General features: G+C 36.8%; 1 protein-coding gene across 2 annotated transcripts in view; it reads right to left on the bottom strand.

Annotated features, from left to right (window-relative positions):
* Positions 1-16794, bottom strand: part of LOC133646944 (Golgi apparatus protein 1-like) — a 43593-nt gene extending 26799 nt beyond the window's left edge. For both annotated transcript variants that reach the window (XM_062042895.1, XM_062042896.1), the window contains exons 1-3: positions 16422-16794; positions 885-914; positions 681-767 (exon numbers count right to left, since the gene is read on the bottom strand). In XM_062042895.1, the coding sequence (XP_061898879.1) occupies positions 681-767; positions 885-914; positions 16422-16754 (450 nt within the window). In that variant the 5' untranslated portion in view covers positions 16755-16794. The remainder of the gene's footprint in view (positions 1-680; positions 768-884; positions 915-16421) is intronic.
* Positions 16795-20407: the final 3613 nt, after the last annotated feature.

The following is a 20407-nucleotide window of genomic DNA, read 5'->3' as shown; positions in this document are numbered from 1 at the left end:
TGCTTTTATGTGTGAAAAGACACTTATGAGTGGGAACCTTTTGTATCCCCAATACTTTTAGTGGGATTTTTTTTAAACTAATTGCTTAAAAAATAATAATGAATCAACTTCAGAACAGATCTGAAGTTGATGATTAGACTTAAGCGTTAAATAAAAGAAAAGAGAAAGACTTATTTTTAACATTTATGAGTGTGGCCCTTTTGGATCCCCAAGTTTTAGTGTTTTGTTTTTTTTAACGGTCATTGCTCAAAAAATAATGTTGTTATGAATTATTGACCCATTTAAGGATCAATTTACTTCACCTTTGAAAATATTGCATATTTAGTCTTTTTGCCATAATAAACAGAGTACAAAACATAAAAATAACCTTTATATCAACAGATATACCTGAAGTTGTTTTAGAGATTTAAGGGTTGAATAAAAAAAAAAAGTATATATATATATATATATGGCCTTTTTTTTTTTTTTTTTTTTTTTTAAATTTTTATGCCTGAGACCCTTCCGGGTCCCCAACTCGAGGGGAGCCCTAGAGGTTAAAAAAAAAATCTATATATTGTATTGGTTTTGAAAATGATAACTATCAAAATGACCTCCGCATGCTTTGATTGTTCAGGGGGAAAAGTCTTGACACCCCTGGTGTAGATTCTCAGTCTGCAAAAGGGGCGGAGCTAGTGACTGACCCCAGAGATTGTGGACCGGCACACATCCACGGCAACGGACTCAAACTTGGGGTCGGTGGTCAGGTTGTATTTGTAGTTCCACAGCAGCTGCAAGACGGAGAAGAGAAGAACAATAAAGACGCCTGACCTGCTGGCGGTGCTAGCACAGCAAAGTGTCACCGGGCTTTCCTTGATTTGCCCCTAAAGGTTGATGAAAACACTTACATGGTTGCATTCATTAGCGATCTCGGTGCCCTGAAAGAGAAACAAAAACAATGACATTCTGGAACCATCTTTCCGCTACCTAATGTGTTCTTTACAGCACTTCGATCATGACGAAAATCAGACATCCATAACTCTGGTGAGACATTCTGAGACAAAATGACTTTGAGTTGTGACCGTCTTATCGTCATTCCTAGATAAACATGCGCATCGCACTTGGTATCCATGCTGGGATGCCTTCAAGGTCAATAACGATAACAATGTTGACAGATATGTATCCTTACTGACAACAAATACCGTACGACAGTGATACAAGTTGACATTTCAGAGCCAAGCACAAAAAAACAGGCCATGTTATGACATATTTCTAAATAAACAGGACTTTTGCAGCCAACTTTCCTTCTAAAAACAACAGATCTACGTCGGGCAAAATGAAATAAAAACATTTTTAAACGTTTTTCCCGATTATTTTGGATAAGCACTCAATCTATAGCAAAATAGCTTGGCTTCAAGTTCCACATTTGCAGCTTCGAGTTGATTTCACCGCACTCTCTCGGCTTCCGTCTGATCCAACGTTTCCCCCTCTCCTTCGTGCTCGCTTCTAGAAGCAGCAGTTAATCGAGTGTTTCCCATACATTCATTTATTTGTGGCGGCCCGCCACGAAAGAATTACGTCCGCCACAAATAAAATTAAAACTTTTTTTTTTTTTTTGTCCTGTCCAGCTTCTCAGGCAAATCATATAGTTGATGTAGATGCCCATATAGGCTGTTGAGATTTACTTTACAAAAGAGAAGTGTAGGATACTTCTCTTGTTGCCTTATTTGTATTTGACCACTACTGTTTTCTGTTTATTTGTTACTGACTGTGGCAGGACACCTCTGCCTCTGTTTCACTTTATGTTGCTGGTAAATAATATGGTTGTAGTAGTAGGCTAAAGTTAAATTATTTAGTATGCACTAATTAAAGGGGCAGAGCTTTAAGAGACATTTTAGCTTTTATATTTTATAAGATATATTTTTTGTAAGAACCACAATTAATAAATATATTTCAGTGAATAATTGTATTGTTCAAATCTGTATATAAATATGTACATAAAGTGTTGTAATTATATTGTAAAATGGATGGATGGATGGATGGATGGATGGATGGACGTTTAAAACAAAACTGTTATTATTTACAAATTACTCGATGATGTCATGGTGACCACGCCCATAGCCACGCCCCCACCACCACAGGTATCTTGGCAGTTTATGGGGAACACTGTAATCCTCCGTATACTCGGCTTCAAAAAGATAAGGTTGTGAATCCTCATTTGTCCAAAAATAGACGTCTTCGTCATTCCCAGATAAACATGCGCATCGCACTTGGTATCCATGCTGGGATGCCTTCGAGGTCAATAACGATAACAATGTTGACAGATATGTATCCTTGCTGACAACAAATACCGTACGACAGTGATACAAGTTGACATTTCAAAGCCAAGCACAAAAAAACAGGCCATGTTATGACATACTTTTAAATAAACAGGACTTTTGCAGCCAACTTTCCTTCTAAAAACAACAGATCTATGTAGGGCAGGGGTGTCCAAAGTGCGGCCCGGGGGCCATTTGCGGCCCGCAGCTAATTGTTTACCGGCCATTCTGCAAAAATTGCAAAATTGATAATATTGCAAAAATTTAAAAAAACATTTTAAAAAAGTGTAATGAGGTGAAATCTAACAAGAAAAAGTTGCAATGTTGACACAAAGCTGCCATGCAGGCTGTTTTTTTTCTTTTGTCTTTGTTTATTTTTCTTTTTTTTGCCATTGCTAAAAAATTTTTTTAAAAAGACTAAAAATCTATATAATAATGATTTATTACTTAAAAAATATCACTTTAAAATGTTTTATGTGAAAAAAATATTGCATATATTGTGTGGTTGCCATAAAAAAACATTAACGGTTTATTTGACAAAAGAGCATAATACAAACAAAATAATAGTTCAAACGTAAAATCGACAGATATATCTTAAGTTGATCTCGTAATTTAAGTGTTAAAAAGTAAAAAAAACCTAATAAAAATGTATCACTTTATGAGTGGGGGACCTTTTGGATCCCAAATATATTTAGTAGGATTTTATTTAACATTTCACTGTGATTACTCGAAAATATTAAAGAATTAAAATCAATGGTGTCCTGCATTATTGATCTTTTAGGGCTCTAATTACTAAATACTGCATATTTCAGTTTTACTATAAAAAACAAAGTTGTCTTTGACAGAAAAGGCATAAAACCTTTTTTTTTTTTTTTTTTTTTTTACTTTATATCAACCTGAAGTTGATATAGAGATTTACTGTAAGCGTTAAATAAAAAATAATAATAATTTGACTTATTTTTTACATTTTATGACTGAGACCCTTTATGGTCCCCGGGAGCCCTAAATGTTAAAAAAAAAAAATCCATACATTTTGTTAAGGTTTGAAAATGAAAAATAGCAAAATGGCCCCCGCATGCTTAAATTTTTCCGTGTACGGCCCTCAGTGGAAAAAGTTTGGAGACCCCTGATGTAGGGCAAAAGGAAATAAATACATTCTTAAATAGTTACTTAAAAAGGTAGAGGGATGTTCCAATCAGGGATGTGTTAGGACTGGGCGATAAAACACGGTAAATAAAAATGTGTTCGATAAAATATTTGTTTACTTTTTCGTGTGATGAAAGCGGACGTATGGAAGCAAGGTTGGTTGCATGAACAAAGGCACTCGCTCTCTGGTAACCGAGCAACGCAGGAAACAATCACTGATCCATGGGAGTGACACGCTGACAGCCAATCAGGTAACAGTATGAACTGTCACGTTTGGTCGTCTGGCGGTTGATTATTTGCATGGAGTGAGAAGAGAAAGGGTTCAGAAAATAGTTCTCAAATTTCAAATTTTTTCATCCTCTGCTTAAAAGACGTAACCTCGATTCTGACCTTCTGATAAACTACCAGCCTGTGTCACACCTCCCCTCTATCTCTCAAATCCTCAAAAAAAAATTGATGCACAGCAGCTAAATGAATACTTGGCGTCTAACAATCTTGCCGTTGGGTTTCCTTTTCACACTATTTTCTTACACTTTACTAAGCATTTCTTACATAGTCCTTATTTTTTCACCTTCATTTTAAGAGTTTTTTTTATTGTTAAGTGTTCGATGTGGTTTTCCAATTATGTTTACATTGAGTGTTTTCCATGCTTGTGTTGACATTTCCTCTCTTGATAGCTGAAAGCATTATAACGAGACGAAGGCTACATTTCAAATAAAAATATATTTTTCTCCCACTCCTTATTTTATATAGGTCATAAAAAATATCAATAATTATCCATATTGATTGATATAAACACTTGTATCGTTATACAGTTTGCAGCCATTCCGCCCAGCCCTAGCTTCTATTGTTAGCTAGCTGGTGTTAGCATGCTATTTCTTTCTCGTAAACCAGTTAGTATTTTTGTCACTGATATCAGATAAAAAGTTTAGGTGGTTCATGCCAAAAAACTTTGACCTTTCCTTAAAATTTAGCATATAGCAATGTGTTGCCTTTCTCTTGGTGGCAAGTCAGCAAGCAAGTTTAGCGACCTTCTTCCCTCACTGTGTTTGTACGGCATGTGAAGTATTCATAACAGCGGATTTAATAATTTTTGACAAAGTTCAGGGAACTTGCCTCCTTCGTCTGTCACTCACAGCCTGCAGAGCTGTGTGCATGTGACTTTACCGGTAGATCCAGAAAATCCCCAACCCAGAGTTCACTGGTTTGATTTTTATCATACAAACTTGGCCTTTTTAATTTCAAATCAAGTTATCCATCCAATTGTACACTGTAAAACCGACAACATTTACAGTGTTTTTTCCAGCACATATAATATATATACAGTAATCATTTTTTACATTAAAATTCTGTCAACTGAGTTGCCGGTTTTTCCAGGAAAATCTACGGTTGTTTTTTACCGTGATAATGGAATTTACAGGTAAATGGAAAAACAGTACCACATTTTAACGGTAAAAACGGTCAGATCAGTTGCCAGAATAATAAATAAATAACAGTGCTTCTGTTCTTCCATTTAACCACCGTACATTTCAAAGTAAAATTCTGGCTGTCAATGTTTTCCTTAAAGAACCCTTAAACCAAGGCACAGCCTTATCTAAATCAAATAATACTTATCATGCCAAGGTTCGACTAGCTAAGATTTGAGACGGAATATCTGTATCGCGTGATCGGTGCCAACAGTCTCCAGCTAATTCAATAGTTTAGGCTCCACCCATCCCTGAACAGCTATTGGACAGAAATGTTTGACACTTTATCGGTGGTCACTGGTGCAAGGATTGAACCGAGTGCAGTCTAAGTTGACTATTTGGGGTAGCACCTCAGTCATCTACTCTTAAAAGGGAACTGCACTTTTTTTGTAGAATTTTGCCTATCTATCACAATCATTATGAGACACAAGACAGAAGTTTTGTTTTGTTTTTTTGCATACATGTAAAAATCAGGTAGCTAGCAATGCAGCTAATGGGAGCAATCTATTCTACCTCTACCTCCGTAACCTGTATAATAACAAAGCTGCAAGAACATTGTTATTGTAAGAGCGAACAAGCTGACTACAGAAAGAGATAAGCTAGCTTCTACATCAGCACAAAATGCATTTGAGTTTGTAATGCACAAAACTGAGATAGGACACTAATCTGTACTGACTGAAAAACATAAACAATCATATTACAGTACCTGTAAAGTATTATTTCATGTTTTGTTTCTACACAACTAGCCAGACAGCGTATGTACTGTAGTTGTACGAACACGCATGACGTGCTGCGTGTATCATGATCAATATAAAGTGTGACTCACTCGATGGACAGTTGTCTGTTTGGTCCAGCTGGCTGAGGACGTTTTTTCCGGCTTATTTTGGGTAACCACTTAATTTATGTTGAAATAGCTTGGCTTCAAGTTCCACATTTGCAGCTTCGAGTCGATTTCACCGCACTCTCTCGGCTTCCGTCTGCGCCAACGTTACCCCCTCTTCTCCGTGCTCACTTCTAGAAGCATCAGTTAGTCCTCCGTATATTCAGCTTAAAAAAGATAAGGTTGTGAATCATTTGTCTTTGTTGTTTGTTACAAAGTCTGCCAGAATTAGAACACACTCTTGTTTGTTTCCAGAAGTAGGAACACACTGGAAGTCGGACGTGCGCTGCTATGGAAGCGGAAATAAATGCGCAGAAAAAGTCAGTACCGGAAATTATTAAAATGATTAAAATACGGTAAATATAGTACATGTTACATGTTGTTATGAAGATGTCTGTTACTACATTATATATATATATATATATATATATATATATATATATATATATATATATATATATATATATATATATATATACTACCGTTCAAAAGTTTGGGGTCAATGAAGATAACTTTAAACTAATTTTTTGAATTTTATTTATTTACTAGCAAGCTGGTCTCGCTTTGCCCGACATTTTTAATTCTAAGAGAGACAAAACTCAAATAGAATTTGAAAATCCAAGAAAATATTTTAAAGACTTGGTCTTCACTTGTTTAAATAAATTCATACATTTTTTTACTTTGCTTCTTATAACTTTCAGAAAGACAAATTTAGAGAGAAAATACAACCTTAAAAATGATTTTAGGATTTTTAAACACATACACCTTTTTACCTTTTAAATTCCTTCCTCTTCTTTCCTGACAATTTAAATCAATGTTCAAGTAAATGTATTTTTTTTATTGTAAAGAATAATAAATACATTGTAATTTAATTCTTCATTTTAGCTTCTGTTTTTTCGACGCAGAATATTTGTGAAATATTTCTTCACACTTATTATGATTAAAATTCAAAAGAATTATTCTGGCAAATCTAAAAAATCTGTAGAATCAAATTTAAATCTTATTTCAAAGTCTTTTGAATTTATTTTAAAATTTTTGTTCTGGAAAATCTAGAAGAAATAATGATTTGTCTTTGTTAGAAATATAGCTTGGTCCAATTTGTTATATATTTTAACAAAGTGTAGATTGGATTTTAACCTATTTAAAACATGTCATCAAAATTCTAAAATTAATCTTAAACAGGAAAAATTACTAATGATGTTCCATAAATTTTTTAAATTTTTGTCTTCTTTTTTCCGGTTGAATTTAGAATTTTAACGATTAGAAATTGAAGATAAACTATGTTTCAAAATTTAATTGTCATTTTTTTCGTGTTTTTTCCTCTTTTAAACTGTTCAATTAAGTGTAAATATCATTAATTATTAATAATAACATAGAGTTAAAGGTAAATTGAGCAAATTGGCTATTTCTGGCAATTTATTTAAGTGTGTATCAAAATGGTAGCCCTTCGCATTAATCAGTACCCAAGAAGTAGCTCTTGGTTTCAAAAAGGTTGGTGACCCCTGCTCTATACATTGCTAATGTGGTAAATGACTATTCTAGCTGCAAATGTCTGGTTTTTGGTGCAATATCTACATAGGTGTATATAGACCCATTTCCAGCAACTATCACTCCAGTGTTCTAATGGTACAATGTGTTTGCTCATTGGCTCAGAAGGCTAATTGATGATTAGAAAACCCTTGTGCAATCATGTTCACACATATGAAAACAGTTTAGCTTGTTACAGAAGCTACAAAACTGACCTTCCTTTGAGCAGATTGAGTTTCTGGAGCATCACATTTGTGGGGTCAATTAAACGCTCAAAATGGCCAGAAAAAGAGAACTTTCATCTGAAACTCGACAGTCTATTCTTGTTCTTAGAAATGAAGGCTATTCCACAAAATTGTTTGGGTGACCCCAAACTTTTGAACGGTAGTATATACACTACCGTTCAAAAGTTTGGGGTCACATTGAAATGTCCTTATTTTTGAAGGAAAAGCACTGTACTTTTCAATGAAGATAACTTTAAACTAGTCTTAACTTTAAAGAAATACACTCTATACATTGCTAATGTGGTAAATGACTATTCTAGCTGCAAATGTCTGGTTTTTGGTGCAATATCTACATAGGTGTATAGAGGCCCATTTCCAGAAACTATCACTCCAGTGTTCTAATGGTACAATGTGTTTGCTCATTGGCCCAGAAGGCTAATTGATGATTAGAAAACCCTTGTGCAATCATGTTCACACATCTGAAAACAGTTTTGCTCATTACAGAAGCTACAAAACTGACCTTCCTTTGAGCAGATTGAGTTTCTGGAGCATCACATTTGTGGGGTCAATTAAACGCTCAAAATGGCCAGAAAAAGAAAACTATCATCTGAAACTCGACAGTCTATTCTTGTTCTTAGAAATGAAGGCTATTCCACAAAATTTTTGGGTGACCCCAAACTTTTGAACGGTAGTGTATATATATATATATATATATATATATATATATATATATATATATATATATATATATATATATATATATATATATATATATATATATATATATATATATATATATATATATATATATACATACTTGCAGTGTGTATATTGTACATATTACATATTGTTATGAAGGTGTCTGTTATTACATTATATATATACTCGCAGTGTGTGTATTGTACATATTACATATTGTTATGAAGGTGTCTGTTACTACATTATATATATATATATATATTCTTGCAGTGTATATACTGTACATATTACATATTTTTATGACGCTGTCTGTTACTAAATGATACATATAATTGCTTGGTGTGTAACACATTACATATTGTTATGGTGTCTGTTACTACATTATATATATACTTGCAGTGTGTATATTGTACATATTACATATTATGAAGATGTCTGTCACTACAATATATATATATATATATATATATATATATATATATATATATATATATATATATATATATATACTTGCAGTGTGTATATTGTACATATTGTTATGATGATGTCTAATACTACATTATATATATACACAGTATATATACACACACACATACATACATATATATATATACACTTGCAGTGTGTATATTGTACATATTACATATTGTTATGAAAGTGTATGTTACTACATTACATATAAACTTGTAGTGTGTATATTGTACATATTACATATTATTATGAAGATGTCTGTTACTACATTATATATATACTTGCTGTGTTTGTATAACACGTTAATGGAGGGTTTTGAAGTTGTTTTAGAGGCTTTAAAGGCTACAACGGTGATTTTGTTTGATTAATTATCTGTAATCAATCCATCAATCAATGTTTACTTATAAAGCCCTAAACCACGAGTGTCTCAAAGGGCTGCACAAGCCACAACGACATCCTCGGCTCAGATCCCACATCAGGGCAAGAAAAAACTCAATCCAATGGGAGGACAATGAGAAAACTTGGAGGGGACTGCTGTAATTAATTATCTGTACCAGGTTTATCTGTACCAGGGTTTCCACTACACGTAATTGAGCCACGGCAAGATAAAAACCGCCACACCATATTTTTTTTATTTTTTTACATAACATGAAAACATATTAAAAAAAATAATTATACGGGGGAGTAATATATGAGTGGATATCGTGTAGTCTATTACTTATGTACTATTAGCCATAATACATTTGAAAAACATCTCAAATATCATAAAAACGTTCCTCTGTGCTTTATTTTGGGGAAGAAAACAAAAAACGTGCATCTCAATCGCATGTCAGGAGCGCTACAGCTAGTCGCGTCCCTAAACAGAGTTGACACCCGGCAAAAGTAAGGGGAGAAAGTTGAAGACAAAGGTATTTCAAGTTAATGAATGCATTTCTACCTTTATTTTGACATTACTACCGACAATAACGTCCATCTTTACACCGTGTGCTTCTTCCAACCTGCGTTTGGACATCTGTGTGTCAAGTGTGCATGTTCTAAGGGTACTCCGGCATCCTCCCATGTTCCAAAAATATGCATGTTACTAACATGTCTTAGTAACATTCATTGGGGACCGTAAATTGTCCATAGGTATGAATGTGAGCGAATGATTGTCTTTCCATGTACCTGAATGGCCATGCTAATTTTGGTTAGCCTGTCAATGAGCCGCTCCACTGTACGTTAGCATTAAGCTAGCGGCATCATAGCAAACCTTCATCCTGTGTAATTGTATTGCTTTTTTTCAGTTTATTCCAAATTACATCCTGTATTTTCTCCATTGTGGGATCCATAAAAAAGTCCATCCTATTCTCAATGAATGGGTCAAAGTGTGTCTTTTTGCGACGGGTTTATTTTTGACACATTATAAACATTTTCTGCATGTTCTTGACCAAAAGTCTTGCGCCTCCTCCTCGTCCTCCGATTCCACGTATACCAAACCACAGCCACTGACTGCACACACACACACACAAAAATGTTGTGGGTGTAAAAGCCACGCCACGCCACGCCTGCCGGGGGCCTTTGTCGCAGGACACGACGTTACACACCCACAAAAGCCTTTGACTGTGCTCAGGTTGTGACAAACATGATGAATGTCCCTGCAAAACCACAGTCGGTACATTTCCACGTACTAAGTTAGGAGCAGTTCTTCTGGTTTACACGCTCATTTTTTTTCCGCCTAAAAATACTATTAAAAAAGACAAAAAAATTATAAAAAAGTGGAACAACAGAGCAAACAAGTGAAAAGTAACGAGAAAACGTTGCACTTTTGACTCCAATAACACAAAGCCATACAGGCTGTATTTTACTTTAAAACTGTCTCTGACATAATAATGAATCAAAATCAATGTTGTTATGATCTATTGACCTATTCCATGCTCCACATTCTTCACATTAAATAGTCCACTTTGAAATAGTTTGGGGGCAAAAATTGGCGTATTTTGTCTTTTTTTACATTAAAAAAAACAAAGTTCTCTTTGGCAAAAGGGCATAAAAACAAAACAAAATACATAAAAAAATAATAAAAACTTACAATTGGGGGATAGAGCTGAAATTGATCTACAGGTATAAATGTTGAGAGTAACAAAAAAATATGATTTATTTTTAACACTTCATATTCCTTTTTGGACCACCAGGAATTTCAGTAGAATTTTTTTTTTTAAACAGTCATTGCTCAAAAAATAATGAATAAAAATCAATATTATGAATTATTGATGATTTAAGGCTCCATTTACTTCACATCAAATATTCAACTTTGAAAAACTTTTTAGGGGGGAAAATATTCCATATTTTGTGTCTTTGCCATGAAAAACGGCGTAAAACATAACAATGAAAAAATAAAACTTTGACAGACAGACCTAAAGATGACTTAAGCGTTAAACAAAAAATATATAAATATATTAACCTGACTTTTTTTCATGACTGAAACCCTTCCCTTTCCTCGGGTCCTAACTTGAGAGGAGGTCTAAATGTTACAATTTTTTTATATATTTGTATTGGTTTTAAAAATGAACAATATGAAAATGGCCCCGGCATGCTTGAATTTTTCCGTGTGCGGCCCTCAGTGGAAACATTTTGGAGACCCCTGCTTTAACTCCTACTTTACATTCGAGCCAACACCAAGGAGTTATATGGGCAGTATTGGTCATATACCGATGCTGATGCTTCACATTTTCAATATCACTGTATCATTCCATTTTCAATCACAATTATATAGCTGGCAGTGTACCAGTATCAATAAAAAAATGCTAATTATTTCCTGCTACTGGCTCTGAATTCAATCCTTTGTTTTTTGCACCCTTAAAGTCGTATTATTTCCTGAGTTTGTAAATAATAATAAAAACGACAAAATATTTGTTTATTAAAAATATTGATTAACCACTGTGGTACGACTATATAATTATATTATACTTGGTATCGTTACCGTTTATATTTGTATCAATACGCCCACCTTTGTTTACATTCAGGAGCTGTAACTTGGGGTTAGTATATCCTCCTATATATCCTCCTATCTTTCCTCATTAAGCTATTCCTTGTCCTCCATTGACAACGATACTTGTAAGAAACAAAGTTTACAATATTTTCCAACGCTTTCACCCCCGCGGCTCATAAAACGGTGTGGCTAATTTATGAATTTTTCTTTGCTATCGCCCATGATGTTTCGTATTCAACAAAAAGTTTTCATATTACACCGACAGACACTGAAAAGGTGTTATTGTTTGTGCTATGGCGCCATCTTTTGTACAAGTTCACTCACTGCAGGTGCTGCGTGTTGACATTCTATTTCCTGTTTCGTGCCTTGACCCAGAAATATTACTTTCCATAGCGTTTCTGCTCGACAGGATTCTTCATTCATCCCACAAAGATACATTTGCAAGTTATACAATACAACTAAAACAATTCTTGCCAAACCGTCCCATGTGTGATGTCTGTAGGAATGTTTTCATGCATATTTGTACCGATTTAAAATGGGTACAAATATCAGTCAAATGTAATGAAGCTAGTGTTGTTAGCATTAGCTAATATGCTAGTTCAGTGCAGTTGATTTAATTATATAGCACATTTAAAAACAACCCCAAACGGCCAAAGTGCTGTACAGACATAAGAAAAGGGGCACATAGTGTCACATTTACATTGCAACACAAAAGGATGAACACAATAGTAAAATATACCTTAAAAGAAGTGCAGAATGTATCACCTAAAATACTAAAATGTAATGAATAAAAAACGATAAAACAAGAAATAAAACATGCTAACATGTTTACGAGTGTCTCTGTTAGTATTATTATTCTTTTTGTAATGTTCCGGTTTCGCAAATACACCAAAACGTTACTGTGGAGTTAGAGTCTGTTTAGCTGATAGGAGAGTTAAATTCCGCAGCTAGTGAGTCCATGACGATGACTTCTGTTTTGTTTGATGAGCCATTTTACTGCCGTGTTACAGGCACCGTTTGGAAACAATTGATGTATGCAAAACATTTACAAAATATTTCTGAGTAAATAACTCATTTTACACCATATTAAACGTTGAAATACAAGCTGTCTCTCAGATTTTTGTGACGCTTAAAGTTGTGAGCCGGTCTCAGGCGTAACTGCCCGCAGATCGACACAATCCTGCCCTCCAACTCAGAAAGTTAGACCAAAGCGGAAGAAGCGGACGATGGAATTGAAAAATCAAAAGATAAACAGATGTCTCACAGGTTGGCCGACCCAACCCCAAACATTTATCCATGAAAATATGGAACTGCTGATCATCACGTTGTAAAGGTTTTCAGAATACTTAAGTTTTTCTATTCCTTATCTAATTAAAGGGAGCTTTTCTCAAAATGTTAAACAATCTTGAGGATAAATAGTTGTGTGTAATGTACGTGTGTGTAGTTATATATCTTATATTACATGTATTTTTATATTATGCTTTTTGGTTTGATTTAATTTCTATGGGCGACGTTGATTTGAAATACGAGCTCGGTCGATGAAACAATTGAGCCACTACTGTACCTAAAATTGTGGCTGCTAGCATATACACGTCAACGTCACCGGATGTGCGATATTTTTGATTCACCGAGCAATACAGAGGATGTCGTTGTGGCTTGTGCAGCCCTTTGAGACACTTGTGATTTAGGGCTACATAAATAAACATTGATTGATTGATTGATTGATTGATCGATTGAGAGCAACGATGAAAATGTATGAGTTCTGATGGATTCGGCTGAGGAATCTTTCGCAAACAACACTTTAATGTTAGTCTCTTTCTTCATTACTGTTATTACAGTAATGAAGAAAGTTATTATTACAATGCCATAAGCAGGGGTGTCAAACTGGTTTTCATTGAGGGCCACATCGTAGTTATGGCGGCCATCAGAGCGCCGCTTTAACAGCGAATAATATATGAATTTGCCTTTGCATTTGTATATCATATATATATTTTTCATATAAACTGTTGAAAATACTTGTAGATTTTCCAAGAGAAAACTTGCATCTCAGTCACCAGAATTGTACTGTAATAAAAAAAGTATTTTTACATCATATTACGGTAAATGGAAAAACAGTAACACTTTTTTTACAGGGAAAAAACTGACAGCTCATTTGCCAGAATTTATTTCTTAATTCATATCTTGTTTAAAAATATATCGATATACCTTACAAACTTGATGTATCGCCCAGCCCTAATTAGACTTAGACTTCCTTTTATTGTCATTCAAATTTGAACTTTACAGTACAGATAAGAACGAAATTTCGTTGCATTAGCTCATGGTAGTGCAGGATAAAAGAGCAATAAGGTGCAGATATAAATTAATAGATTACTGTACAGATAAATATATATTTCACTTTTGCATATGCATCCACGTTTATGGATGTATGTTATATTGATGGATGTATGTTATAATGTTTAATAATATGAATTATTAATATTAATTAATAATAATGATTACAGATGTCCGATAATAGACTGCCGATATGATCGGCCGATAAATGCTTTAAAATGTAATACCGGAAATTATCGGTATCGGTTTCAAAAAGTAAAATTGATGACCAAAACGCCGCTGTACGGAGTGGTACACGGATGTAGGGAGAAGTACAGAGCGCCCATAAACCTTAAAGGCACTGCCTTTGTGTGCCGGCCCAATCACATAATATCTACGGCTGTTCACACACACAAGTGAATGCAAGCATACTTGGTCAACAGCCATACAGGTCACACTGAGGGTGACCGTATAAACAACTTTAACACTGTTACAAATATGCGCCACACTGTGAACCCACACCAAACAAGAATGACAAACACATTTCGGGAGAACATTTGCACCGTAACACAACATAAACACAACAGAACAAATACAGTATTTTTCGGACTGTAAGTCTGAGTTTTTTTCATAGTTTGGCCAGGGGTGCGACTTATACTCAGGAGTGACTTATGTGTGAAATTATTAACACATTACCGTAAAATATCAAATAATATTATTTAGCTCATTCACGTAAGAGACTAGACGTATAAGATTTCATGGGATTTAGCGATTAGGAGTGACAGAATGTTTGGTAAACGTATAGCATGTTCTATATGTTATAGTTATTTGAATGACTCTTACCATAATATGTTACGTTAACACCAGGCACGTTCTCAGTTGGTTATTTATGCGTCACATAACGTACACTTATTCAGCCTGTTGTTCACTATTCTTTATTTATTTTAAATTGCCTTTCAAATGTCTATTCTTGGTGTTGGCTTTTATCAAATAAATTTCCCCAAAAAATGTGACTTATAGTCCAGTGCGACTTATGTTTTTTTCCTTCTTTACTATGCATTTTCGGCCGGTGCGACTTATACTCCGAAAAATACGGTGCCCAAAACCCCTTGCAGCACTAACTCTTCCAGGACGCTACAATATACACCCCCCGCTACCCCCCCACCTCAACCTCCTCATGCTCTCTCAGGGAGAGCACGTCCCAAATTCCAAGCTGCTGTTTTGAGGCATGTTAAAAAAAACAATGCACTTTGTGACTTCAATAATAAATATGGCAGTGCCATGTTGGCATTTTTTTCCATAACTTGAGTTGATTTATTTTGGAAAACCTTGTTACATTGTTTAATGCATCCAGCGGGGCATCACAACAAAATTAGGCATTATAATGTGTTAATTCCACGACTGTATATATCGGTATCGGTTGATATCGGAATCGGTAAATAAGAGTTGGACAATATCGGATGTCGACAAAAAAGTCATTATCGGCCATCTCTATCATTTACCATTTGAAAGTGTTGTGTAGTAAATATTTAGTTGTAATAAAAGTCTTATAGTATTCACTATACCAAAAATACTTTGTTTACTGCAGAATGTTTGTGATGAGAAGCAAAAAAACTAAATAACTTTGAGAGGAAAAAAAGTAGTTTTCTCTACTTACACAAAACGTACCGAAAAAGAAGCAAAACCGTGGCCCTAAAATCAGGTAAGGACCGTAGCGTGGGTTACCTGTACTGTTGCACCTCTAGTAAACACAATTATAGATATGAACAAAATGTTAGCATATATTACAGTGGAAGTGTCTGTTACAAGATACTGCAGTAGTACACAGTAGTGATGCAACGGAACTCGCTGTATATATCAGTATCGGTTAATATCGGAATCGGTAATTAAGAGTAGGAAAATAACGGATACCGGCAAAAAAGCCTTTATTGGACATCTCTAATAATAATAATAATACTATAATTATGGATAATAATAGAGTTTAAATGTGCAATTTCATGCAGTACATATATTTTTCTGTAATAATGGGCATAAATACATTTAGTGAGAAAAAAATAAGATACTTTATCGAAGCCTATTATTTCCAAAACGTTAGCGGGCCGTTTAAAATTATGTCGCTGGCAAAATGTGGCCCCCGGGCTTTGAGTTCGACACCTGTGCCATAGACAATGTTCTTAAAGTGACACCTCGGGCACACAAAGAGACTATTTGTTGTTATTGCACCGCGCCGAACTGAGCCACATAGTTTTGTGGTTCGGGTACTACCTTCAAATATGTAATACGTTAGTTATTATTTGGACAACGCGGCGACAAAGTAGAAGTTGTGGGCTTAATGATTGGAGTTCCGCGTGACGTTGTCTGTGTGCTAGCATGTGGCTAACTGGGCTAGCTGGCACACCCTCGCCTAAATCCCCGGCATTTCTCCGGCTGACTCACATCCTTCTTGTCCTGCAGACACTCGAGCACCGCCAGGTTGTTGTTCCAGGACTCCTTGGTGCACAGCCGCGTCAGGTCGTCCCTGCACACCGCCTCCTCGGACAACTTCCAGCCGGTAGAACGCTTCCTCGGCGCCGAGGCCCCGGCGCCCAGGATCCTCTCAGCGGCTCCCGCGTTCATCGCGGCCGGAGCCGCGCCACCAGGCTGGTTCTGGAGGCTACCAGCATTGGACCGGGCTTTGCCGAGGCCGGTGTTTTCGGCTTGGGACGGGTAGAAAAGCGGCAAGGAGCAGATGAAAAGCAGCAGCAGAGGAACACGTACACAGTCCGCCATCTTCGCTCAGCCTGCTGCTGCGTTCAGGGATGTCTGGGATTTTGACCACCGGAAGTTTTCTCTCCAGGCTGCGTCATGAATAATTAATGAGCACGTGTGGGTTCAGGCTGACAGTCGTCCAATCACAGAAGCCCTTTGGATATTGTCATAGTTTTTTCCGTAACTATATAAACCCAATTAAAGACGCTATGTAATGTCCGGCCTCGAATTTTAACTTTTTAAGGTCAAGGCAAGTGTTGCCTTAAAACCTCTTACGCCCAAGCTGTTTGTTTACATACTTTTTTTTTAGAGATGTCCGATAATATCGGCCTGCCAATATTATCGGCCGATAAATGCTTTAAAACAGGGGTCCCCAAACTTTTTGACTTGGGGGCCGCATTGGGTTAAAACAATTTGGCCGGGGCCGGGCTGTGTATATATATATATATATATATATATATATATATATATATATATATATATATATATATATATATATATATATATATATATATATATATATATATATATATATTTGATTTATATTATATATATATATATATATATATATATATATATATATATATATATATATATATATATTTGATTTATATTATATATATAAATATAGATATAGATATATATATATTAGATATATATAGCGCACTTTCCGCGCGCGCGATGATGTCACGTTATCGATGAGAAAATGCATTTTTAGACAATATGATTTGCCTGAGCGGCTAGGAGACACCGTGAGTAGCAAGCGGTACAAAGTGGATAAGAAAAGACAGAAAAAAATAATTTTTATTTTTATTTATTTAATTTTTTTTATACTTGGGACTTCCCGCGGGCCTGATTTTGGACGCTGGGCCGTAGTTTGGGGACCCCTGCTTTAAAATGTCGTATCGGAAATTATCGGTATCGTTTTTTTTAAATTATCGGTATCGTTTTTTTATATATTTTTTTTATTTTTATCAAATCAACATAAAAAACACAAGATACACTTACAATTAGTGCACCAACCATTTACATTCATTCACACAAAAGGCTTGTTTCTTTCTGTTATTAATATTCTGCTTCCTACATTATATATCAATATATATCAATACAGTATGCAAGGGATACAGTCCGTAAGCACACATGATTGTGCGTGCTGCTGGTCCACTAATAGTACTAACCTTTAACAGTTAATTGGACTAATTTTCATTAATTACTAGTTTCTATGTAACTGTTTTTATATTGTTTTACTTTCTTTTTTATTCAAGAAAATGTTTTTAATTTATTTATCTTAATTAATTTTTTTTTTTAAAGGACCTTATCTTCACCATACCTGGTTGTCCAAATTAGGCATAATAATGTGTTAATTCCACGACTGTATATATCGTTGTTTTTTTTTTTGATTGAGACTTTTATTAGTAGGTTGCACAGTGAAGTACATATTCCGTACAATTGACCACTAAATGGTAACACCCGAATAAGTTTTTCAACTTGTTTAAGTCGGGTCCACTTAAATTGATTCATGATACAGATATATACTATCATATATACTATCATCATAATAAAGTACTATCTATCTATCTAATACAGTCATCACACAAGATAATCACATTGAATTATTTACATTATTTACAATCAGGGGTGTGGAGGGGGGGGTAGGATATGGACATCAAGTAGTGGACATAGAGAGAGAGAGAGAGAGAGAGATCAGAAGGCATAAGAAAAAGTATCTGCATTTGATTGTTTACATTTGATTATTAGCAATCCGGGGAGGGTGTTAGTTTAGGGTTGTAGCTGCCTGGAGGTGAACTTTTATTGCGGTTTTGAAGGAGGATAGAGATGCCCTTTCTTTTATACCTGTTGGGAGCGCATTCCACATTGATGTGGCATAGAAAGAGAATGAGTTAAGACCTTTGTTAGTTCGGAATCTGGGTTTAACGTGGTTAGTGGTTAGTGGTTAGTTACCACTTCACCAGGGAAGTGGTGAAAGCTAAATCTGTGTACTCTAACCGTCTACAGGAACAGTTCCGCTCCAATGAATCTGCGGCAGTTTGGAGAGGTCTAAGGGCCCTTACGAACTATAAGCCCAAAACCCCCCAGGCCCTGAATGACCGAATGACCGGACTCTCGCTCAGGGCCTCAACACACATTACTGTCGTCATGAACGGCCTTCAGCTCATCACAGCCATGCTCCCCCCACCATCACCCTCCCCACCAATGCCAGCACTTCATTAAAGGAGTTAAAGGACTCAAAGGACTCCAAAAACATCATAAGACTGTAAAGACCCTCTCCATCAAAGAAGAGGATGTACGCCGGCAGTTCTTGAAGCTGAATACGCGGAAGGCCCCCGGGCCGGATGGTGTCTCCCCTCCACTCTCAGACACTGTGCGGACCAGCTGGCTCTTGTCTTCACTGACATTTTTAACACCTCTCTGGAGCTATGCCGCGTGCCGTCCTGCTTTAAGACCTCTACCATTGTCCCTGTCCCCAAGAAAGCACGGATCACAGGACTAAATGACTACAGGCCGGTCGCGCTGACGTCTGTGGTCATGAAGTCCTTTGAGCGCTTGGTCCTGCCCCACCTCAAGGACATCACCGCCCCCTCCTGGACCCACTGCAGTTCGCCTACAGAGCCAACAGGTCTGTGGATGATGCAGTGAACCTGGCCCTCCACTTCATCCTGGAGCATCTGGACTCCCCAGGAACCTACGCTAGGATCCTGTTTGTGGACTTCAGCTCTGCCTTCAACACCATCCTCCCTGGACTGCTACGAGACAAGCTCTACCAGCTCAGCGTGCCCGACTCCCTCTGCAGTTGGATTAATGACTTCCTGACAGACCGAAGACAGCACGTACGGTTGGGAAGATTGTCTCGGACAGTCGAACCACAAACACTGGTACTCCTCAGGGCTGTGTACTCTCCCCCTGGCTCTTCTCCCTGTATACAAACTGCTGCACCTCCAGTCACCAATCCGTAAAACTGCTCGTTTGCGGATGACACCACCCTCATCGGGCTCATCTCGAATGGCGATGAGTCCGCCTACAGGAGAGAGGTGGACCGGCTGACGTCCTGGTGCAGCCTCAACAACCTGGAGCTGAACGCCCAGAAAACAGTGGAGATGATCATGGACTTCAGGAAAGTCACAGCCCCACCATCCCCCTCACCCTGATTGACTCTCCCACCCCCGTCCCCATTGTGGACTCCTTCCGTTTCTTGGGCACCATCATCACCCAGGACCTCAAGTGGGAGCTGACCATCAGCTCCCTCATCAAGAAGGCCCAGCAGAGGATGTACTTCCTGCGGCAGCTGAGGAAACTTAAGGTGCCGACCGAGATGCTGGTGCAGTTTTACTCAGCCATCATAGAGTCCATCCTGACCTCCTCCATCACAGTGTGGTTCCCCGGCGCCACAGTCCAGGATAAGAATAGACTGCAGCGCATCGTACGTGCTGCTGAGAAGGTGATTGCTGCAAGCTCCCATCCCTCCAGGACTTGTTCTCCTCCAGGACCAGGAGGCGTGTGGGTCGGATCACAGCTGACTCTTCTCACCCTGGACACACACTATTCTCCCCTCTCCCCTCAGGCAGGAGACTACGCTCCATCCAGACCCACAACCTCCCGCCACCTGAACAGTTTTTTCCCTCGGCCATCAGGCAAATGAACAATAACTCCTAACA

This window comes from Entelurus aequoreus, linkage group LG03 (genome assembly GCF_033978785.1).
Source record: "Entelurus aequoreus isolate RoL-2023_Sb linkage group LG03, RoL_Eaeq_v1.1, whole genome shotgun sequence".
Classification (NCBI taxonomy): Eukaryota; Metazoa; Chordata; class Actinopteri; order Syngnathiformes; family Syngnathidae; genus Entelurus; species Entelurus aequoreus.
The sequence above is the reverse complement of the archived record's forward strand: the minus strand, read 5'-3'. Positions and strand labels throughout refer to the sequence as shown.